Source organism: Pocillopora verrucosa, chromosome 10 (genome assembly GCF_036669915.1).
Source record: "Pocillopora verrucosa isolate sample1 chromosome 10, ASM3666991v2, whole genome shotgun sequence".
Classification (NCBI taxonomy): Eukaryota; Metazoa; Cnidaria; class Anthozoa; order Scleractinia; family Pocilloporidae; genus Pocillopora; species Pocillopora verrucosa.
In genome coordinates this window covers 20,973,290-20,997,624 of record NC_089321.1, presented here as the reverse complement: position 1 = coordinate 20,997,624, position 24,335 = coordinate 20,973,290, and the positions used below count along the sequence as shown (strand labels likewise).

Below are 24,335 nucleotides of genomic sequence, written 5' to 3'. Positions count from 1 at the left end.
CCTTCTTTCCCTAGTGAGCGTGAAAAGTTAACGATCGACCAAAAATTAAATGTCATTAATCCTCCGCTTTCTTACGTAAGACAGCAAAATGTTGATCGCTTTTCAATAGCTTTAGCTGGGCAGATTCCTTACCCTTTGTTACAGCTACGGTATAACAGTCAGTCACAAAACTGAAGCTGATCAAGGTACTTCTGCAGATTACCTTGATCTGTTGAATAGCTCGATCCCAAACAAATGGTTCCAGATTAGCAGGGAGACAGGATTTGGGATCCAGGGAAGACTCCGACGCGAGGCAAGCTCAGTTGCCTCAAAATATAAGAGAGCAACTGGTAGTAGGAGAAAGCAAGAGCTCAATAACTGTTTTTACACTGAGCATTTTAGTTACTGAGTTAGTGTCTATTGGAAAGATGGATGACTATTTAATAACAGCTAATTTAGCTTTAGAGGAGTGACATAAGAAGTGTAGAGATTTACAGCAAGAGAAAGAGAGTCTGTTAAAGGAAATTGATGAGGCTAAAGAAAAGAGAGATACAGAGATAGATAGTCTTAACAGAGAGCTATCAGAATACATCCAGCAAATGGCAGAATTAAATGAGACTAGCACACCAAATTATGGAAAAACAATTGAACAGCTATCTGAAAGGCAGAGGCTAAGAAGAATTACCGAACTGAAAGGAAGAGCTGACCTAGCATTGTGGTTCCTTGAGAGTCATGGTTTAAAATTAACCTGTCTTAAAGTCAGGGAGTCTGATTCAAGGAGAGAACATACATTTGATTTTGTAAAAGAGAAAGTCACCCAAGAGGATAAAGAGAATTTAGAACAGCTTTTATTTTTGTTGGACAAATTTTGAGTCAGTGATGAACCATACCATGAACTCACCATATTATACAATGACTTGCCAAGGTCATATTTAATCAAACAGTAGAGATCTGATCTCAACAAACTTTCCCACATTGAAAGAGACCCAGGAAAGTACCCAGGAGCACAGATATCATTTACAGATACACTCCAGGGTCACATAAGGGAATATTTCCAGTCACACCCAGACCATCCACTGGAAGAGCCTGTAAAGGTCAAAATAAGTGGTTATGGAGCCAAGATGTCCCAAACAACCAATTTTATGATTTTGTCCTTTTCCCTTTTACAAACTGGGGACAGAGTGATGTCCTCTAAAGGGAACAGAACACATGCATAGTAAATGGTCCAGAGAAATAGGACACACTGAAAACATCATTGGGCAGTGTCATCAGTGATATAAACCGCATCATAAAAAATGGCAAAATAGAGGTTGATGGAAAAGAGGTCAAAATAGAGATGTTTTGAGGGGGGGACAATTTTTGCTTATGATAATGAGCCTCAAAGGGGCAACCTCTGATTATGCTTGTGTGTGGTACAAGATTCACAAGATCCAAAGGTGGGACATGACCAAAGACCTGGACTTTTACAACTCCGGGGAATTAAAGAGGACCTCACAGGAAATCAGATATTTTCATGGTTCGAAAAAGTTTTGCTGCATCCATCCCCCCCTGATTAACATTGAACTTGACCATGTTGTTCTGGATGAACTTTATTTAATGATGAGGATCACTGACAGACTTACTGAGAACATAATCACTGAAGTCATGGAAAGGGACAGCAAAGTTGATTTCTTGAAAGAAAGAGGAGAGGACAAAGGAATTTACTTCAAACGATTGATCAGTGTAATAAATGACCTAGGAATAACCTTTTTAGTGTGGGAAAAAACTAATGCAGATGGCAAAGGAAGTTGTTTGTATGATTGGACCAGCCTAATGGGTTCAGACAAAAAGAAACTCTGTCATCTGCTTCCTTCCCAGCTGGAGTCAAGAGATATCCTTTAGCCTGAAACAAAGGAAACTGTTGTGAAGCTATGGAGGGGTTTTGAATCTCTTTACCACTTGATTAATGCTGACCCTGAGGAAAATGAAAACCTTGTCCTTGATGTTTCAGAAAAATCAGAGGAATTTATTGAACTCTTTTGTTCCCTTGGAGGAACCAGAGTTGGGTACAACAAATTTCGAGTTACCCCATACATGCATGCACTCTCCTACCATGTTCCAGTTTTCATCAAAAATCACAAGACATTCAAGCAATTCACTGGCCAGGGTGTTGAGAAAAACAGTGATGATGCAAAAGAGAATTTTTTTCAAAAGTCAAATAAATGGGATGCAGCTAAGGATGCGCTGCAGTTGGAGGTGCAACAGCAAGCCCTCCAACACTGTGAAAGGGAAAAGAAAAAAATATGAAAAACAAAATAATGAACACTGGGATAGTGGAATTGTTGAGTCACGTAAAAAAGAATGCATTCTAGGGATGGTGCAAGTGCAGGTGAACCTGAAAGTGAAGCATCTGTTGTAAACAGTGCTGAAGTACCAACTACAAATTATGAAAAAAATGACAGTCAAACAATTCGTGCAAGAAATCAAATCATGAAATTTGCAAGTGAATGGAAAATCAAAATTAAAGAAAGGACAACTGATTGAGGTTTTAAAGAACAGTGATTGACTACTGTGGATAATATTCAAGTCACCTCAAAGAAAATGAATTAATGAATTATTGTCAAGAAGAAAATGACTCTTCTTATAAAAAAAAAATTTATATATATATTTATATACTTATTCCTTTTGGTGATTAAGTATTCACATAACTAAAATATTTACATTAAGTGATTATATTCTGAGAGCAGGCTTTCTGGTTAATAATAACAATAACTTTTTCAGAGGGAATCAGTGGTCCTTTTCTGAGGGAACCACCTTTATTTGCAATAAAACACTTGAAATGAAAAGCTAACTTTGTCTTTAATTTGAAAGGGAAATCAATAGCAACACCTTGGCCAAATTCATCAAAGTAATACCACTGCAACATTTGTGGAAGCCATACTAGGTCTACTGAAGTGCAAGTCTACCCGCATCAGTTTCACAGCCCCCATAAATGTTGATCATGACATAGTGAGATACATTTTTAGGAATAAGGGTATAATTGGCCCTGACAATTATATATGTTAAATGAAAAGGACAATTTTTGTAGGTTATGTCTGCCTCCCTTTTAGCTGCTGTCTCCAATCTATAATCAGTTATGTTTGGTGGAGCATAACTCCTGAAAAAATTATATATACATTTCTTTACCCTATTTAGACAGTGAAAGAAAATTAATGCAACATGCAACCTCGTACAAGTAAGAACGCGGCTGGGGTTGACTCGTGTTAAATCTCTGTGAGCACTTTTGGTGAAATTCACATGTGGGCAGTAAAATTGTTTGATTTTTATGGAAAATGGATGGTCCTAGCCGAAATCTCAATAAAGATAACTTTTATCCCAAAAAGAAAGGGAAGCAGTGTGCCACCTTTGGTTGTTCAAATACATTTTATGGCCCTAATGGTTTGTCTACAGGCTTTCAATTCTTTAAGTTTATGGACAGGGGCATGCATTTTTGCTAAGTATTTATCGTTCTATACTTATCTTATTCTCTGTGAATTATGGATGAGGGTAACTATTGTTGCAAAATTAGTGCAAATTTTCTATTAGGTACCTGAATTGTTTTAAGTTCAATAGAGTTTTTTTATCCTGGCAGTAAGTCAATAAGTTCAGTACTGCTCACCTGTTTACTACATGCCTCAAAACACTCCTTGCAGAGAAACTCTTAGAACTCTTGGAAAGTAATTGCTTTTAATAAAATAACCAAGACACTGTATCATCAGAGTTTTCAATTATCATGGCATACCAAGAAAACTGACAAAAATTTAGAAGCAATTGTGACAAAAGCAGTTTTCAGTAGTTGTTGTTTTTGTTTTTTAATGATAGCATAGTAACCACTATGGATGCCACATGGAACTCTCAAAAAATATTTTGTGTGCTTTATGTATCAATCAATTTGATGCTTCAAATTGAAAAGAAGAAAAAGCGAGTTTCACCAACTAAAAGAGTTCTCAACACAAAGATGAACTATGACACTAAATTTTATTATTCACAAAATTGTCCTCATAATAAAAAGTTGGATAGAAGTCTCGCAAAAAGTAATTTCTCGTATAATTCAATGGTCTGAAAGATTCTCTTTCAAACAAATCTTATGGTAACTGTAACAGTATAAAATAAATAATTGATTTAGATATATTTCTAAATCTTTTACATATCTTCTTTACACCTCAAAATTATATTATCATAACATTGGTTAACACAATGCAATAAGAACTAGTATAGCAAACCTTTGTATCAGAAGGCCTCTGACTGCTGAGAATGGGAATATCAATTCACTGAACGTTTATCAGTGACAGAAACTTAAATGTGTGTAAAGGACTAGCATGGTTGAGATCAGTAGCTGACAGGAAGCATTTCTGTTCTGTTCCTTTAACCCTTAAATACCTAAGATCTGATTGTTAATTCTCCCTTCTAGTTGCTACACATTTACTTGTAAATAAGTTATGAGAATTTGATGTAAGATCAAGATAACTTCTACCAGATAAGTTTCAGTATCATCATTATCTGTTTGCTAGATAGTGTTTTGATATTATAGGGAAGTTACATGAATCAGTCACTTTTGGGAGTTTTTAAACTGTCTAATATTTGGGTCTGATTCTTTCTATGCTGTCTTGCCACCTAATAAATTAACATAAGTTGCAAACTGAAATGGTTTTCAATGTATCATGAGCATAAGTTGTCCTGGGCCAGATGGATTTCAAAATATTATGACATCTGTTAGTTACAGCTTCCCTCATGGGTTGATAGAAAGAAGGGTTATAATCAAGTGGTTCTACAGGCTCTATTGTATAGTTTCCCATAAGATAATGTACAAATGGCAAACTAAAGTACGTCTTGGTAAACAAAATGGAAACAACTTTAACTGAAGAATATGGTGCAACAACAAGTACCACATCAACAACAGCAGTAATAACAAATCTCCTCTACCTAGAGGGCTACAACCTTTGCCTCGCTTTCTAAACCATACTAAACAGCTTCTGCGGTACTTCCTGTAATGCGTTTCTCTCAACACAATGTGGCGATATTCTTGTGCAACAACGGGGCAATTGTGCAGCTGAATGAAATTCATCTCAGGTACATGTAAATTATGGAGATCGCTTGACCATCAAAGGGCTGAAATCCTTACCATAGCTGCTTCATATTTGAAGTCCCTCTGGTTTTGTTCTAGGTCCTGGACATCTGTAAGAAGTTCTTGGTTTTCTCCACTACTTGATGGAAGGACGCATCACATCTGCAAAGCATAAACTTTCAACACTAAGTCGGCTCTAATTCCACCTGTTGATTTTGAATGGTATCCAGTTGTTTCATACCCATGGATCTTTCATACCCAGCCAATTCGTACTCAGGCTCAGACGTTTCGCACCCAACCCTCTGGTCAATTCATACCCAACAAATTATGACACAAAATCTTTAAAATAAACATAAACATTTATTTCATTGGTTTATACTTGTGTGAGTGGCCCGCAAAAGATAGCTGTTATTTACTTTCCTATTGTTAATACACCATCAAGGAAAACTGGATACACAGCACAGTTTGACCTCTGCGATACCGGTGCATGGATACACAGCACAGTTTGACCTCTGCAATACCGGTGCATGGGTTCAAATCCCGTACAGGCCTGAATTTTTTTCAGGCCTTATTTTCACCACTGCTCCAGTAGTGCACATTACTGAGAGGACCACTTTCATTCACGTCTTTATCCACAGTTCAAATATATGACTTTCATATATTCTTAGCCGAGTATTAACTGAAAGATAACTTTTCAATGTTCCTGTGATTTTAGAAATTAGCTTTCTTGTGATTTCTAAGATAAATAAAATAAATGTTTATGATTGTTTTAAACATTTTGTGTCATAATTTGTCGGGTATGAATCGACCAGAGGGTTGGGTATGAACTGATCAAAAGTGGGTACGAAATGTCTGAGCCTGGGTACAAATTGTCTGGATATGAAAGACCCTCGGGTACAAAATGACTGGTAAGCATTTTGAATTAGATTTTAAAATCTCCCTGGAATTTTTTGCTTTGAGTTTCTGGGTGTCATCTTATGACAAAATTTCCATATTGTTGTATTAAAGAACCATTTTGAAGGGAGAAATCGCATTGAAAAGTGCATTAGAACGTGAAATTTCAGCAGATCAGCTGTTTGAAAGAACTATCAAGTCAAGCCCAGCCTTCTTATTGTGTGTGTGTGGTTATTAATCCAATATGGTGCCAGGAACTATAAAAAGGTCTATTGCAAGTAACACATATTTGCCAAATGCACATCTTTGTAACAAAACTCAATTTTTGTTTCAGGCAATAACAACAGTCCTCAAAACCCTTTTAAAAAGTAGTATTGAGATTGCGTTTCAATACCTGGTTGATCACATGGGGCAATGCACTCCGATTCATGAGGCACCATGTTAAATTTTTGTGATTGCAGTCCGGCTTTGTTACAAAGGTGTGAGGAAGTCTTTGAAGTATCCAAGAAGGGTTTCAAATTTGTTACAATAAAAAGGCAAGGAGATTGCATTTATCCCTGAAGTGCCACCGTCTTATTCTACAAAATGACAGAAGAAACACAATAGGGAAGCTGATATTGAGAAGCTGGTCACTTTACAAACAAACAAAAAAATATTTCCTTCTAAAATTCTATTACTCCTTTAGCACCTTGTACTCCTTATTACAACTGAGAAGAGACAGTGCCGTACGTTTCAAAATTAATTTACCTGACAGCATGAAAATTTAAGTGCTCAGCTGGCTCCAAGCTACATGTCCACTTAGGCCAACCCTTCCGTTTTATCAAGTACTCAGTTCCCTGCCATTAGAAATAAGTAACAGAAATTCAGTTTGAATGTTTCTATCATTCATGGTCAAAACTGAATGCAAATGTTTGTTTTCATGAGAATTAAGTCACAAAAACATAACTTAAAGCACCTTTTTTCCCTTCCTTTCACTGATCACTCTTTCAACTGTGTAGACCTTAGATTTCGTTTTTCTTCGTAGCTTCAGTGGCTCGCACAAAAGATCTGAACAACTCAGCTCGTTCAGTATTTTGTACTTTACTTTTAATCGCGCTTGGTCTCACTGAAACAGAAGCCGTCATATCGAAAACTTGATGCCAATGAGCATGTCAATTAGCCTTTGCGTGCAACCGCATGCCCTCTTATTTGCGGGAGCAGAATGTCGTTAATTTCTAGTAATGTTTAATCGAAATGTGTTCTTATGCCATGACCGGATGGACTCGCCACTGGTTCGCAAATGTAGCGACGTGGACCAGTACTGGTGATGAGCATACCGATATACACATCTAACCAGTCTCTTTTGTGAGTCTTCCTCTTAATTTCAAGCAAACGTTTGAAGAATTTGTGGAAACAAAGCATAAACATACAAACATAAAGCTGGACTTAAACTTACTTAAACGGGAATTTTCTTGAGAAAGCTTATTTAAACATCTCCCGACCTAGAGAGTTTCGGCTTTGTGTACACAAATTGATTAACATACAGGACTCGATAGAACGAACAGTTTACGATTGATAATCCTAAAAACAACCTCACAATGAGCATAAATTCCCTGTAGCTATTTATTTAGGGGTGTTGCATAAATCACAATGGGAATTGTGTACTTGTTATTTTCTGCGCCTGGAGCTGCAGTGTTATATTATTCAGTTTTGCATGTATTAAGATGATCTCAGAAAAGATAGTCCTCGAAAGTAAATAAACAATATAAACTAATGTCACCGACGGCTGCCCTCTGAATGCTGTTTTTTAGGTCTTGTCGACCATAACAAAGAAATGTGTCACAGCTAAGGTTTATCAATTCTATTATGAAATGTAAATTCATCTAAGTGCCAGCTGATGTGCGGCTGAATTTCCGCGCTTTGAAGATCTAATTATGTTCATTACAGGGAACGAGGTTAATACTTACAAACCGCTTAATTTCAATTTCGAGAGAGTTACAATTACGGGAACGCTCATCAGAAAGTTTAATTTTGTCCCTGAAATGAGAAGGGGGTAATTTTGGTATCGCTCGAACTTTCTTAACGCCTCACATATAAATATAACTTTAAACAGCCGACAAGCACATGATACCACGTGCTCCCGCCCAAACCGATGATTAAAGATCTCACTTCAGTCTTCCGTGAACGTTAGCTATCATCAAGCTTTATTGATCACCCTAACATGTTTCGATGTTGAGTATAACTTTTTTTTGTATTTTTGTAAGGCGGTCTAATTTTTTTCCGTCACCAAACTCTACAAGGTGTTTAAGAAGGGTGAGGGGGGAAAGTTTCAACAATTGTGTCAAGGATTGTAATCTTGTTCAGTAGAAATAAATATCTATTAGCCAAAAAGAGTCATTTCAATCGCCACACCTTGTAACCTCGAGCTCTAACAGCCTGTTTCTGTGTTTTGCGACTCTTCCTTGTTCTTTTGTCTTCTTGGAACGTGGGCCAAGAAAGAATATTTGAAGAATTAAACTACAAAGATAAAGCTTTAACACGATTTATATTATAATTACTAAATTATATACAAGCATTGTGTTGTGGCGTACGAAGTTGCCGAAGTTACATAACTTTTCATAGTTTTACCGGAGCGGCCATTCAGGAGTATTCTGAACTTTTCGACTTTTTTTTCGGAAAAAAGCGCGATGGAACTTCTTAATGTAATATTTGACAAGGTTTCATCAAAAGTGTCCTCTAAGAAAACGTACAATGAATACAAAAATTTTGTACCTGTCGACTGATTCCATATTTATGGTCAGTGACTCTTAAGAGGCTGGTTAACGACGCACGTTGTTGCATCATCCATACCAGGCCAAAAATTACGAGTTGGAAGAAATTGTCTGGTCTGAGTAATTCCCTGGTGGGCGTACGGAGGAATGGCAGAATGGCGGAAAAATTGCCTCCGAATCCTAGAAGATGGAATGGCGGAAGATTGTCCGAAATCCCTCAGATGAAACAGCGGAAAATTACCCCAAATCCTAAATGACAGAACTATAAATAGTACACGGAGATCACATGGGTCAATACAAACTCTAGCTTGTTAGTGTCTCTTCTCCACCCAACCCCCCCCCCCCATCCTAAAATATAACTCTTACACGAGTAGCAGGCCTATATTTATGAATTTATTGCGTCCTCAAGTTGTTGCTTGTGACAGATTTTTCTGCCGCTGCCATTAAAAATTTTTAATGTAAGCAACCTAAATTATACCAATTTATTTGTAATGTTACGAGAATAAATTAATTTACATTCTCTTGTTAATACTTAGTCCTTTATTTCTGTTGAGAGAATTTCTGGCAGCTCTTGCTTGTCGCGTGACGGCTCTTGATGTCTCCTTGATGTTGAGTGCAACGAGCACGTGACAGGAAACCGGAAACGGTTTAGGAATAACTTCACGAGCGCATCAAACGCTCTGCACGTGAGACTCGACTAAGATTCGCTTGCTTAAAAAAAAAAGTAATTTCTGAAATCCGTCGACATTTCTAAACAAACGTCTGCATGGATGAGGGTGTGATACTCTTAAGAAGCTTGAAAGAACCTTACGGTAGAATTTCTGTCTGTCGGACATTTAGTCCATAAGACAGGGCTTGGCTGCCGGGCATTTACACACAGCGTTACATTTATATTTGTGCCATACTCCTCTCTGACGAAAATGAAAAACTATAAATTTATTTGACGTCCAGTCCCAACTTGGCGATTGAAAAGTGAAATACGATGCCCACAAAATAAATCCATGACTAACACATTCAACGAGTAATACATCATTTTCTGTTTCCAGTTCGACAAGCTCATAATAATATTCAGCTTCTTCGAAACTGCTCTTGTTACCAAGTTTATCATTTTGTTACACGCTTGTGGGGGAAATCACATTTTCACAAGTCAGAGCTGAAGGTGAGAATTGGATTAATGGTAGGGATCTTTGCGAGAAAATTCATTAGAAAAACAAGGGAAGCACTTGTAATATTGTTGTGGTTTTATAGGTGAAATTATTCTTATAAAATAAATCTGTGCAATCAAAAGAACATGTGCTCTTGGTACAAAAATAATGTGACTCGAGGGTTGTCTTCGTCCTTCTCGATTCAATTTGATTTGCCTTTAATAGAGTCTATACTGCTAAGAGGAAAAAAGAGGATTTTGAACTGCGAATAGCGAGTGTTCTCCACTGAAAGATAAATGACTACATCGCAGGATGGGCTAATCAGAATACAGAAGTATTAAAATATGTAGATATATATATGTAGATATATATATGTAGATATATATATGTAGATATATATATGTAGATATATATATGTAGATATATATATGTAGATATATATGTAGTATAAAACAAGACCAAAACGAAGAAACAAGCAATTAAACGAACTTGCGTGAAGTAGAAGAGCAATTTTAATCTCTAAACTAGACAATAGAAGGAATTTGGTATTTACTCGTGAATATGAAATCTTTCATATTTTCATCGAAATTGTAATAAAGCAAAATATATTATTCTTGATATTTTTAGGCATGCAGAAATAAAAATGTTATATTTTGGAGGATAAACGGATTCAGAGGATGGCAGTTTAACAGGTACTAAACAATATCTATATTGAAATTCATTGCACGTATACCCCTATAGTCACGCTACTCTCCGAGCCCGAACGTAAGAAGGCTGTATATCGGCCGAGTTCCTTCTCCGCATTGTTAAAGAGGGAGACAAAGCTTCGTCAATATAGGATTTATTGCATAGAAAAATTATAAAAACCAAGAGGTTATAACATATGTACTCTTTATGGTTTTCTTTATTTTGACTAACAAGGAGACAAAATTTTGGCTCCGTTGAAGCTAAAACTACTGCAAAACTTTTTTTTTTATGACAAAAAAACGTCTGGTTACAAAATTACAAAGTATTGGACCGGCTACAAGCAAATTATTTCTTTTTTGCGAGTCTTTGAAATTTTCCACGCCAATGATCAAATTCTTGACAGGAACTAAATCATTGCCTTGAACAATAATAACTGCGTATTAGTCATATAATTCTAAACTGAAGATTTTAGATAGATGAAAATTCACATATTTGCACTGCGGTGGAAAGATGAAATTAGAAGATCCTCGCAGCTAAGAACACTACTGAAACTAGTAGTTGTAAGTAGGACCTGAAAAAAATTTCAGGCCCGTACGGGATTTGAACCAACTACTAGTTTCAGTAGTGTTCTTAGCTGCGAGGATCTTCTAATTTCATCTTTCCACCGCAGTGCAAATATGTGAATTTTCATATATCTAAAATCTTCATTCACTCGGATGTTTATTTGTACCCAATTCATTGACCAGCTCCCAGTTGGCTTGTTAGCTCAATTGGTAGAGCGCTGCACCGGTATCGCAGAGGTCATGGGTTCAAATCCCGTACGGGCCTGAAATTTTTTTCAGGTCCTACTTACAACTACTAGTTTCAGTAGTGTTCTTAGCTGCGAGGATCTTCTAATTTCATAATTCTAAACTGTTATGTCAGAAATGCCTTTTTTTGCGAAATAACGGATAAAATTAGCCGGCACATGTCTTTAACTATTTACATCGTCCGTAGAGGATAAAAATGTAGGATCAGTGAATGCTAACAATGGCACAGAATGCTGTTCTGAAGGATGAGACGAGCACAACCACCTAACACGAGAAATGATACAGCGACAAATTATTTTTCTCAGCAATGCGTTTAAAGATAGTTTTAAAGTTCTCCCCAGTTTTGCGATATCCAAAGATTCTCCCAGTTTCATTTCGGTTTCTGCTCTTATGGTCTGGCGGTAGTTTCTCTCAATGGCTTACAAGATCAAGATATGCAACAGTCTGTATGCAGTGTTGGTTCTCAACTTGTTTTTGATTTATCGCAGGTAACTGTTTTCCTGATGAAAAGATTAACTCGTGTCATTAATCCAGTCCCTCCAAATAACATCTTACTGAGAGAGTTTTGGATCAAAATAAAATCGAACTGGAAAAACAAGACTTTACCCAACAATATTTTAAAGAGCTCGAGGCTTCAGGTCATTCATAATTACTTAGCGCCTCTAAACGAAAATTTGTGGAATATTTAATTCGCTCGAACTCTTGACTTTGGTTTAACACACTGACAGCTTAAACTGACCAGAGCTTTGGAAATTTTTGAGGCATTACATAAAATAATTTCAATCCTTCTCTCGCTCCAATTGACGGATGGGTAGGTTTAGATGTTCGCTGTAAACACGTTTCTTTGCATAATATGCCGGAGGGTGTTGGTAGAACTTGTGATAGTTGTGCAAACCCTTAACTATGTTCAGCGTTTGTAAAATGCACCGTACAACTCGAAACATCAACATCCCCCCTCCCCCCCCCGAAACCTTCGGGTATTTGACAGTGGTGCGTACTCAGGGAGTAGGGAATTTGACAAAAAAGGCACTCCCGGGAGTGCAGAATTAGAAACTTGGCGGGTGAGGTGGGAAATTTGAACCAAAAATGTCAAGTATCTCCAGCAGAGTACTCTCAAGTTTCATTTTTTGTCATAGAGGAGATACAAATTTGATTTGCGCTCACACCACCACAACGCCCTCAGTATGGGAAGCAACTGCATCATCATGATATGTGACGGTCTTAAGATGAGGCCAGGCACCATGCCCTTTTTTCTCTTGTCAATCATTTGTTCTTTAGAAGGAGCATTTGACTATCAAATCTGGTGCTTGGATACGGCATTTAAACGCAATTTTGGCCCGGGGTGGGAATTTGAAGGAGCGAATCTTCAAAAGTTCAAACGCCCGGGAGATTGCCCAGGAAGGAGATGTTGAAGCTTCAAATTAATCGAAGCATACAACTTGCATGAATTTTCCTAAAGTGAAGAATGTGCTATGCTTATCTGCGTACAATTAGGTTGATCGTGTTTAGAAACGGAGAGCCTTGAACGATGTACCGAAACCAACCAAACAAACGTACAAACAAACATGAAATAAAAAGTGGAATTTGACTCGTGCGGACACGAGACCACAGTAGTGTGACTACGAAAACCTTGAAATTCTCATTCTTTTGTTATATCTTAGTATCAGAGACAGGTGATCTATTGTGCTCTCTTTAAATTACCTTCATTTGAGCCACCTTTTTTGTTTTGTGACGATGTTCCTTAGCACAGTACAATCAATTTCATTTTATTTTCCAGCTATGGCAGAAGGTAATCCCCCAACAAAAGGAGAGGATCTGGACTTAAACAATGAGCTTCCAGTCACAGGTGAGGGAAAACAATTCAGGAAGACGGCTATATGGTAATCGAGTAAGTAATTACATGTTTTGTTCGGTGCCGGTTTTTTTGGACCGTTTACACTTGAAGGTTTCAGGAAACAAATGAAACGCTGGTTTTCCAGGGAACGAAAAGGGAAAAGTAAACTAAAGCACCGGTTGGAATTGCACATATGTGTTATCAAATAAAAATGTATATTTTTGGTAATTTCAGCGTCAAACGAAAGTCAAGTTACTTCAAGTGAAACAAAACTTGATGTATATGATGACCTTTTAAGAGGTGAGGCATTAGATTCTTTGAAATACGCTCCTAGGTAATTTTTTTTAAGTCTCCAGTCATGGATGAATAATTTCACATGTCCTGATTTATCTCAAATTATTTGTCAACTCCTCGGAATAGAAAGTTCATGGAAGCTCACAATCGATAGTCTAAAACGCAAAACACAGCGGTCAAACGTCTGCACGTTTACCGATATTGCAAAGCTAGGTGAGGTGCATCAAGGCTATCAGAACCAAGTTGTCTCACAAGAGCTGAAAACAACCGAAAAAGACAGTCAGTCATGTATCTTGTTTCAAAACCGTACAACTATTTTGGTAGACCTCAAAATAGAAAGGTAAATCAACAGGAAACAAAAATACTTAAGTTTTCTCTTTCTCTACTATTGTTTCCTTTCCCAGATTTCAGATGAATGTTTCAATTTTCTTTTTCTTATTTTGCAAGACAGCGATCGTGTTTCTCATTTTTGCGCGGGCAATTGGTGCGCAGCCGGTCTGAATTGATCCCCTTGCGCATGCCCAAAGGTTGACCTTCGCATCCGTGTTTAGGATTTCGTAGGGGGGGACGTAGCGTAACACTCCAAAGAACGGCTGTCAAGAGAACAACAAAGTGGAAGGACCATATTTTCATCAGATTTCACTTATGCCTCCTAATCGAGCTAATCCTCAGTTAGTAGTATAGAAGAGGTTTCTGTGAAATATTCACGACCGAAATAACAATCGATTCAATTAAACTCAGTAGATGTGCTACAGTTAAGACTCCCATTTACTGAGTTTATTTTACGTGAGCAAATATTTAAATGCGCGAATAATTGTTTCCGAATTCCTTTTATTTTGGCAGAATTTTAAGTTTCTTTATGACTTACAATCTACTTTGTTAAGCAAAAGTTTGCATTATCCGTCTAGGTTCGCTTTATTCATCACTAACTTATTAACACTATGCCGATGTGTTTTCAGAGAGAGCAAAGGAATATCTCGAGGAAGGTAACAAGAAATACAAACAAGGAGAAACTAAGGAGGCGATAAACTTCTACACGGAAGGACTTCAAGTGAACTGCAAAGATATACGGCTGAACGCCAAGCTTTACAGCAACAGGGCAGCAGCTTATTTCCATTTGGGTAAGAATTATTTTTGAAACTTCTAAAATCTTTACATAGCCGAAATAACTAAATAAACAATCTGTACCCATTTCAAACAGGATTTTATCCACTCCTGTTGTCTTTCCTGCACTTTGTGCATCTTTCCTCACCTCATAACCCAAATAAAATCGGCAAAATGAATATTTCATGTATAACAAACACGCGGAAATGCTCCTTAAAAGAACAATTCTTAAGTAATCTTTCATCGCATTTTTGAGAAGTCCCTATCGCATTTTTAAATAATCCAAGATTATAGCCCTCTTACACGGCATTACGTCCAACCTCGCCAATCCTTGTGACTCGCTTTTGTGCGAATTGTCTCCAGAGGAGACATTTTCGTTGAGAATAAGCTTGGAATCATTGTCACGTGTGACATTAACAATGATATCGGAGATTTGAACGGTAAAATTTCGGTTAAGGCGTGGGCCAAAAGGGAGATCTCATTGTCAAATGTCAAATAGCAGAACTAGTCAAAATTTTCTAATTTTAGAGCTCGCTTCAAATAACAGCATTCTGAGAATCATAGGATTCTTTTAGCTCCATAAAAGAGATAACGGCTCAGAGATTTCCTCAGTTACGAACTGAGTCGTTGATATTGAAGCTTGAAGGGATCGACGTATTAAAGGGCCATATACTTTAAGACAAACAAAAGCTATAAAAAACGAAATTTCTAAATCCAAATCATCTGTTCATCTTTATTTTGATGTTCAAGGTTGCAAAGAACAACAATAAATGTTTTTGTTCCTATTACTAAGCATCTCGTTTCCTGACGGAAATTTAGTTAAAAAGTTTGGAATATCGTAGTCAGATAATGTGGATACGAGTCGGCTTTCTCAGCCTAAGAAGCCAAATTCTGTGTGGTACAAAAATGATACAAAATAAACATAGAGATTCTTCCTTTGATATTTATCCTTAAAACTAAATCTTTGTTGTGCGTAGAATTGCCCAACGTGAACTCCCAGCATTAGTTGCTCGTGACCCTACTCATGCAGCAAGGGGCAAGTAGCAAAAACCGTGTGTGGCGCTGGGTAATTTAGTACTATCAACTAAGTAGATAACGTAAATTTTATGGGAATAGTCTCGTGACCATATTCCCACCAATAGCGTAGCTCCATTTTCTGCATATAACTTGACACACACAACCCACAACGATTTCGAGTGCAATTTGAGAATTATCGCAAGTAAAGTTTTCAAAGCCTATCCAAATTGCATGAGCACTAGGGCGAGTGCAATTTGTAGTCGTTAAAAATTTACGAGTGCTAATTTATTCCAAATTGCACGCAAAATATCATGTGATTACTAGATAAAATATACAAGCAAAAATGTTTTCCTTTTTAGTGTCTTTATTTTGTGTCATGTCTCGCCAATTGTTGCCAAAGTAGTTGGGCTTTTTCCTTAATAATTTGCTTCAAACTTTTTAAACCTCTCTAGAGAATAACTGAGTGTTTGTACCCTATCTCTGTTATGTATCGATCGACAGCAGTAACCACCACACGAAAGTTATCACTCCCCGTCTTTCGTGCAAAATGTTGCATAAAACTCATCGATAATTTTATAAAGGGCCTCCGGTTTATACTTTCATATCCGTTCTTGTTCCTTTGTTGTGCGTTTTTAGTTCTAGCATTCTCCCTCAAACTTTGAGTAAAAACGTTGTTACTTTCTTCATTTTGTTTTGTTTTGCTTTCGCGGCTTACTTGTCAATTAATTTAACTTCAACTTTCTGCACTTAACTTCAACTTTGTACTCTGTTTGGGATTAATTGACGTGTTCTCAGCCAATAAGCACGCTGAAATTTTTGCATGCGTATTATTAGCACGCAAATCGACGTGCGATGACGACTCACAGGTAATTATTGAATTCCACAGAAAACTACGAAGAATGTCTTAATGATGCAACTGTTGCCGTTCAATTGGAACCCACTTTGATCAAAGCGATAAAGAAAGGTTCGTGTTTCAGCTATGAGTCATCTAACCTCTTTTCTGAGATTTCTTCCTAGGGAACTGTATAGATTAAGGCAGCTGACCGTATCTCGGGTGTCAATGATATCTAACGCATCAATATCTGCTACGTAGGTAAAAAGCATTTTCCAAACCAAGTCAAAACCTATCAAAAGCTTGAACATGATTTAAAGCTGTTTTGTCAAACACGGTCTGATTTTTGTTCTTCATAGAAGCTCCACGAACCCATGTTTATCGACTTAAAATGTACCACATTTGAAATACAAGTTAGCAATTATTTAAATCTATGGAAAATTCAGTTTTCTAGATCTCTGTTTCTGATTTTCAGTCAGAAAACCATGTTTAACTAAACATGTTTTGCTGGTGTGAATAGGGTGTGAGTCGATATTCTGGATACATTTATCATTAGATGTTGATGGTAGTGAATTATTTACCTTGCGACGCTTGTTATTACCCTCTCAGGGGCCAGTGCTTGTGTCGAGCTATCCTTGCTTGAAGAGATAAGGAGCTGGTTGCAGATGGGATTGGCCGTATCCTTTGACGAGTGTTTCAAATGTGATGCGTAAGGCAATGCAAGCAGTGTTCACTGACACCTATTAGAAACTACAATATTTTCAAAGATCATTTCAATTATCCCACAAAACTTTACTAAACAGAAGGGGCCATAATATGGAATTCGCAGGGATTAAACAGAATGCTCCTCATCCGCGTCACTAGAAGAAAACAGTAGGACGCCCGAAACTAAACAGATAATTGCGGTTAGAAAGCTCGTAATACTCACTCTAATAAGAGTATTGTTAAGATAGCAAATCATCCAGATAAACCCCTGCTAGACACGTATGTCCAATTCCAAGGTTTTTATGGGGAATAACATGGTTACTAGGGGTATTTGAGGAAAAACGCCCGGAGTGATTTTTCAAAATTAAATGACCTTCCAGGGATGTTACCAATACCCGCAAACTGTGTGGCTCATTGCACGAAATTGTCCTTCTTTCTCAGTTAATAACCTCTTCAGATTCATATCAAATTTCTTGACCTCGTGGCTCAAAATATTTGGACTGAATCCTTTCGCCTCAGCCCACTTCTTCCAGACTGTAGGCCACATCGTGCTTTTCTTGATGTTTATATTTGCTGCGTTTTCCTTGCGCTCTTGAAGTTCTTTCGCCTCACAATCGGAAATTATTTCAGCCATTATTTCAAAATTAAAAACAACATAATTTCATTTACCATTAAAATGCTACTTTAACATATAAGTGTTTCAAATTTGACTAAAATACTACTGCTCCTGGCCAGTCATTATTATTGAAACTTTCTCACGTCAAGTCATCAGCCATTTATTCTTGACCCGTTTCAACATTGACAAGAGAAAAAAACTTCTGGTTCAAGTAAAGAGAGGAAAAGCCGAAGAAGGAATCCGTTGTAGCCATCTTGGAAAAGCTTATTATGATATAGGACAGTTCAAAACGGCAATCAAGTATCATCAACGTCGTCTAGAAATTGCTAAAGAAGTGGGAGACAAGGCCGGAGAGGGAACAAGTTATGGCAATCTCGGCTGCGCTTATGATAGTCTAGGACAGTTCAAAACAGCAATCGAGTACCATCAACGTGGTCTAGAAATTGCTAAAGAAGTGGGAGACAAGGCCAGAAAGGGAACAAGTTATGGCAATCTCGGCTGCGCTTATAATAGTCTAGGACAGTTCAAAACAGCAATCGAGTACCATCAATGTGGTCTAGAAATTTTTAAAGAAGTTGGAGACAAGGCCGGAGAGGGAAGAAGTTATGGCAATCTCGGCTGCGCTTATCGTAGTCTAGGACAGTTCAAAACAGCAATGGAGTACCATCAACGTGGTCTAGAAATTGCTAAAGAAGTGGGAGACAAGGCCGGAGAGGGAACAAGTTATGGCAATCTCGGCTGCGCTTATGATAGTCTAGGACAGTTCAAAACAGCAATCGAGTACCATCAACGTAATCTAGAAATTGCTAAAGAAGTGGGAGACAAGGCCGGAGAGGGAACAAGTTATGGCAATCTCGGCTGCGCTTATGATAGTCTAGGACAGTTCAAAACAGCAATCGAGTACCATCAACGTGGTCTAGAAATTGCTAAAGAAGTGGGAGACAAGGCCAGAAAGGGAACAAGTTATGGCAATCTCGGCTGCGCTTATAATAGTCTAGGACAGTTCAAAACAGCAATCGAGTACCATCAATGTGGTCTAGAAATTTTTAAAGAAGTTGGAGACAAGGCCGAAGAGGGAACAAGTTATGGCAATCTCGGCTGCGCTTATCGTAGTCTAGGACAGTTCAAAACAGCAATCGAGTACCATCAACGTCATTTAGAAATTGCTAAAGAAGTGGGAGACAAGGCCGGAGAGGGAGCAAGTTATGACAATCTCGGCTGCGCTTTTCATAATCTAGGACAGTTCAAAACAGCAATCGAGTACCATCAACGTGGTCTAGAAATTGCTAAAGAAGTGGGAGACAAGGCCGGAGAGGGAACAAGTTATGGCAATCTCGGCTGCGCTTATAATAGTCTAGGACAGTTCAAAACAGCAATCGAGTACCATCAACGTGGTCTAGAAATTGCTAAAGAAGTGGGAGACAAGGCCAGAAAGGGAACAATTTATGGCAATCTCGGCTGCGCTTATAATAGTCTAGGACAGTTCAAAACAGCAATCGAGTACCATCAACGTGGTCTAGAAATTGCTAAAGAAGTGGGAAACAAGGCCGGAGAGGGAAGAAGTTATTGCAATCTCGGCTGCTCTTATGATAGTCTGAGACAGTTCAAAACAGCAGTGGAGTACCATCAACGTGGTCTAGAAATTGCTAAAGAAGTGGGAGACAAGGCCGGAGAGGGAACAAGTTATGGCAATCTCGGCTGCACTTTTCATAGTCTAAGACAGTTCATAACAGCAATCGAGTACCATCAACGTAGTTTAGAAATTGCTGAAGAAGTGGGAGACAAGGCCGGAAAGGGAAGAAGTTATGGCAATCTCGGCTGCGATTATTATAGTCTAGGACAGTTCAAAACAGCAATCGAGTACCATCAACGTTGTCTAGAAATTGCTAAAGAAGTGGGAGACAAGGCCGGAGAGGCATTCTCACTCTCTCTCCTTGGAAAAAGTTTTGAGAGTGAAGGTAAACTAAGGAGGGCCTTTGAATGCTTTCACTCTGGTGTAGAGGTGTTTGATAGTATCAGGGCGAGTTTGCATTCCAATGATCAGTGGAAGATTACTTATCGTGATCAGCATAAGAGTGCATACATAGGCTTGTGGCGTATAAATCTAATCCAAGGTAAAGTTGTTGATGCTCTTCTCACCGCAGAGAAAGGACGCGCTCAAGCTCTGAGAGATCTACTCACCCCAAAATATCAGCCCAGAGATTTTTCGTTCGCTCTCCTTAGTTTTGTTCCATCAAGTACAATTTTTATAGCTATCAGTGGACCTTACGTTCACTTCTGGGTTGTCCTTAGCGACGATAATATCCAATCGAGAAAGGTACATGTGAACAATTATAAGTATCAGAAGGAATTGGAATTTTTCATCAAGCAACTGAACAAAACTGCCTTGAAAGAGGTTGGTGCAAGAGATGCTGTTGCATGCGAAAATCCTCCTCATTACTCGCCGAAACCGGAGGAAGTGGCGAACAATATGACTCCGGTTGATGTAAGGAACTCACATTTAAGTGCTCTACAGAAGCTTTATGACATCATCGTTACTCCTATTGCTGATCTGATCAAAGGCAACGAGCTTACATTTGTTCCTGAGGGTCCATTTTGTCTTGTGCCTTACGCGGCATTGGAGGACTCAAATTCAACTTATCTGAGTGATTCATTCAGAATTCGTGTGCTTCCTTCCCTGACGACCTTACGACTAATTAATGATTCCCCAGCTGAGTTCCACATGAAGAGTGGTGCATTGCTTGTTGGCGACCCATGTTTCAAAGAGATCATGTATCAGGGAAGACGTTTGGTGCAACTTCCAGGAGCAAGGGAAGAAGCGGAAATGATTGGACGCATTCTCAGTATTTCCCCCCTCATTGGAGAAATGGCAACAAAAGGAGAAGTGTTAAAACGACTGTCATCAGTGGCTTTGGTACATATTGCAGCGCATGGTAAAATGGAAACTGGGGAAGTAATCCTGGCACCAAACACCACAGGAGAAACTCCTCAGCCTCAAGAAAAGGACTATCTACTAACGATGAAAGATGTCCTGGAAACTGGACTGCGGGCACAACTGGTTGTTCTAAGCTGTTGTCACAGTGCTCGTGGGGAGGTCATGGCCGAGGGCGTGGTCGGCATCGCCCGAGCATTCCTGGGTGCGGGCGCTAGATCTGTTGTGGTAGCCTTGTGGGCGTTAGATGACGAAGGAACCCTGGAGTTCATGAGTTTCTTTTACGATGCTCTTGCTAAAGGCAAGAAGGCAAGTGAAGCTCTCAATCAGGCCATGAGATGTATGAGAGAATCTGGAACGTTCAAGGAGGTGAAGTACTGGGCACCATTTGTACTCATTGGTGATGACGTCAAACTTGATATCAAGGACATCTAGTTGCTGATCTATGTAATTATTCTTTTCATAACATTTATGCAATTCAACGTAGCTTTTAATCAAAATTGTATGGTTATATATTTTAGCATGGGTGCCTGGTTGTCTAGTGGGTAAGAATTGATTTTTTTCCCCGAAGAAATTGAGATACTTTACAATTGGGTCGACACTTTATAGACTTAACGATGAAAACGTTTTTTGATTGATAATAATTGTTGTGAAGTGTATCGTTTCTTGTCGTACAACCGAATGAAAAATTTTATGTAAACTCAAAGATTCTCCCTAATTGTTGTTCTTTTATTTTTCAGTTCAGGGACCGAGCATTGGAGCTGTATCATAGAGATGACGATATCCAAGGAAATAAACCTTTGCCTACAAACGTTGACATTTGGAACAGAAACCACAGGAATACCAATAAAATCTCTGTAAGAGACTTCTATGCAAAGCAAGCAGAATAGAAAGAGCCTTTAGAGTCCGTAAGGATTTCTCTTCTTTCACAAGTTGATATTTTACTTATTATCTTAAATGTTCTTATAAGCTATAGGGATTTTGAACACGTCAAAGAAAAGGGACTTTGCAGTGTTTTTTATCTTTAATATCTGATTCGAACTAGCTTAAAAGTAATTTTTTCAAAAGCGATTTCGTGAAATTACTATGACTGGCTATGTAAAAAAATTTTTCATCTAGCATGAGTGAGTTTGTTATCTATAAACAAGTTTTTGGGCCGGTTATATTAATTTTCCGTTTAAGCTAAAAAGCATCTGGAAAACGCCGTTTTCCCTAATATATTTTTAACAATTTTTTTCTCTTAATCGGTTTTTGTCTTATGGCTGATATACAGCTGTCAAAACCATGTGCATGCGTAAACGTTTTCATAGAAATTGGAGAATAATCAGTTGAGTGATCGTTCGATTATCTCACTTTCAGTTGAATGGAAATTGTGATTAACATTTGGAGGAAATTTACCAAGTTATAATTAGTTTCTGTTTCACGATTATTGGATTTTTCGGAATTAAATTAACAGATTTTTTGCGTTTATAGCCAGTATTTAAAATTATTTTTCCCAATACTTCGACAGATTTTTCCCGGGTGCGTTCGAAAGCGATAAAGTTTTTATGCATAAGGATGACAATATATTTTGAGTATGCTGTTAAAACTAATTTTCCAATCGCAAAACGAGAAATTAAAGAGGAGTTTCCTTTTTTTATTATTATTTTCATTGGTCAGTTTTTAAAATGTGTATTTTATGAAACATTTAGAGGAGAATTTCAATAAGTACAAGGAATTTGTAGTCAAATAATGTAATCAGTCACTTTTATTGGGTTATTGACCCATTTAATGATTTTTTGCTAAATTTGATTGAGGTGACATTAAATGCTGTTTATTAAGTTACAGAGCAATAGAATTGAAATTTATTGACGGGAATATGCTACAGTGAGAGAGGAAAAAATCTCAGCATAACAAAAGTAACGACAACAGCAAAGCACACTTCTTAAAAAAACAACTGGAATGTTAGCAGCTGTCTCCTGGCTCTAATTCCCCGTGGTGAGTTTAGTGCTGCGTCAAGCTTAAAGAAGATGTTCTACTCACATTTTCCCTAACTCCGCCAAATTTGCAAAGTTATTTCTCGTGACAAACCGTCATTCTGAGAAAGTAACTCACTCGTCAACCTACAAATGGTCCAGAAAATTGAAGAAACTTCCATCAGAAGTTTATAACCGTCAAGAGTGAAAACCCATCTCCATATAAATTCCCTCTTAACGCCTCAAATGACATTCAGTAGACTTAGATCGCTCTGACGAAGGGCTAACGCTCGAAACGTCAGCTTTTTTACCCTTTACGGTGGCTAATTTACGTTTTCAACCCAGTTGTTAACACTAAATTACCTGCTATACTCTCCCACCGACGCAGCACCACAGTTTCTTTAGAAACTTACCCCTTTATTAGATAACATTGAACAGACTAGTGTAGTGCTATACCTACTTTACAGCTTTTCCGATCATACTAGTGAAGGAGTCTTAACCCATTACCTCCCATTAGTGACTAAGAGAGAATTTCTCCTTACAATATCAACACAATATCAAGCATAGTAGTGATGAGAATAACGCAAAATATCAATTAGGAGATTAATTGATCCAGTACCAAATTCTCCAAATTGACAACATAAGAATTGTATGGCGGACAGTAAGGAGAATTACTAATGAGATCTTGGGAGTTAAAGAGTTCATATTACACCACTCTTCTCGTATCAGTTAACATGAGCAAAAAAAAAGACTGGCTATATAGACACCTCCGATTCGATAAACGCATAAGCGTGGCCGTCGAGTTTTGAGCCATTGATTAAATGGGTGAAAAACCTTGAAGGACTACAAGACTCAGAGATATTAAATCGGCCTCCTTCAACTCCCTCCAAGAAAACTTTCAATATCATTTCATTAAGCCAGACGCAAATCAAGAAATTGCGAAGAATCAAGAATGAATTTGTTTACGCAGGTGCATAAATACTAATGTTCAAAATAAACGTAGGTCGACTAAACTTAAAATTGATGTCATATGCTTTGGAAAGAGACGCGTCAATATTTTTTTCACACAGCGTTGACGATTTTCACAGCCATAGATTTGTCTCTCCACCCGCATGCTATAACATCCCAACCAACCTCAGAAAGGTTTGGATAAAAAAGGCAATCGTGATTGAATTTAAAGAAAATTTTAATGGAAAAATTTGGTTTAGCAAGCCTTATTGACCCAGACATTCGAAATAAACGTGTATAGAAGTACTGAAGAAATAAACATGTAGTCAATGAAGCCAACTAATTTGCTTTAATCATAATTTCCCCCTTTATATGACCAGATGAAAATTTTGTAAAATTATAATTCGAAGGGATAAAGGAAAATTTAGGATTGTGCGAGGTTTATATGCAGAAAGATTGAGCTACACCTACGCTGTTGTTTGGGAACGTGATAATGTGGAAGAGGAAAAAACAACAAATTAATTGAATGAAAAATGTTCGCTGATACCGAGGGGAAAGGATAGAAAAGCGCAGCAATATCTTGTGAGGGGATAACAAGTCACGTGACTATCTCCATGCAGCACTATCAGCAGACTCCATCAACTTAACAATAAAAATGGCGGTGCTGCTCAAAACGTTACGATCTTTTTTTTTTAACAGGACAAGGGTTATTTAACGAGATTTGGGAGGATTCTCAACATTTCCAAGTTGT

General features: G+C 37.9%; 1 protein-coding gene, 1 long non-coding RNA gene and 1 pseudogene across 2 annotated transcripts; 2 read left to right on the top strand and 1 right to left on the bottom strand.

Moving 5' to 3' along the window:
- Nucleotides 1–1,350: 1,350 nt before the first annotated feature.
- On the top strand, nucleotides 1,351–2,377 carry LOC131785964 (uncharacterized; annotated as a pseudogene).
- Nucleotides 2,378–2,651: 274 nt separating this feature from the next.
- LOC131785970 (uncharacterized) lies at nucleotides 2,652–7,069 on the bottom strand. Its single transcript, XR_009340331.2, has 3 exons — nucleotides 6,912–7,069; nucleotides 6,704–6,792; nucleotides 2,652–5,224 (listed from the first exon to the last, which is right to left on the bottom strand). It is a non-coding gene; the product is annotated as an uncharacterized lncRNA (long non-coding RNA).
- Nucleotides 7,070–13,122: 6,053 nt separating this feature from the next.
- On the top strand, nucleotides 13,123–22,180 carry LOC136283776 (tetratricopeptide repeat protein 28-like). Its single transcript, XM_066172970.1, has 8 exons — nucleotides 13,123–13,193; nucleotides 13,416–13,481; nucleotides 14,435–14,596; nucleotides 16,483–16,560; nucleotides 17,038–17,130; nucleotides 17,869–19,415; nucleotides 19,656–21,128; nucleotides 21,422–22,180. The coding sequence occupies exons 1-7, from the start codon at nucleotides 13,127–13,129 to the stop codon at nucleotides 21,114–21,116; spliced, it is 3,474 nt and encodes a 1,157-aa protein (XP_066029067.1). The 5' UTR covers nucleotides 13,123–13,126; the 3' UTR covers nucleotides 21,117–21,128; nucleotides 21,422–22,180.
- The last annotated feature ends 2,155 nt before the right edge of the window (nucleotides 22,181–24,335 follow it).

What these genes read in the sequence shown, in the direction of transcription:
- LOC136283776 (XM_066172970.1), top strand. Translation starts at nt 13,127, where the DNA reads ATGGCAGAAGGTAATCCCCCAACAAAAGGAGAGGATCTGGACTTAAAC. An exon ending in CAATGAGCTTCCAGTCACAG is followed by an intron (nt 13,194 to 13,415) that starts GTGAGGGAAAAC and finishes TGGTAATTTCAG; the next exon opens with CGTCAAACGAAAGTCAAGTT. An exon ending in CTTTGACGAGTGTTTCAAAT is followed by an intron (nt 17,131 to 17,868) that starts GTGATGCGTAAG and finishes GCTCCTGGCCAG; the next exon opens with TCATTATTATTGAAACTTTC.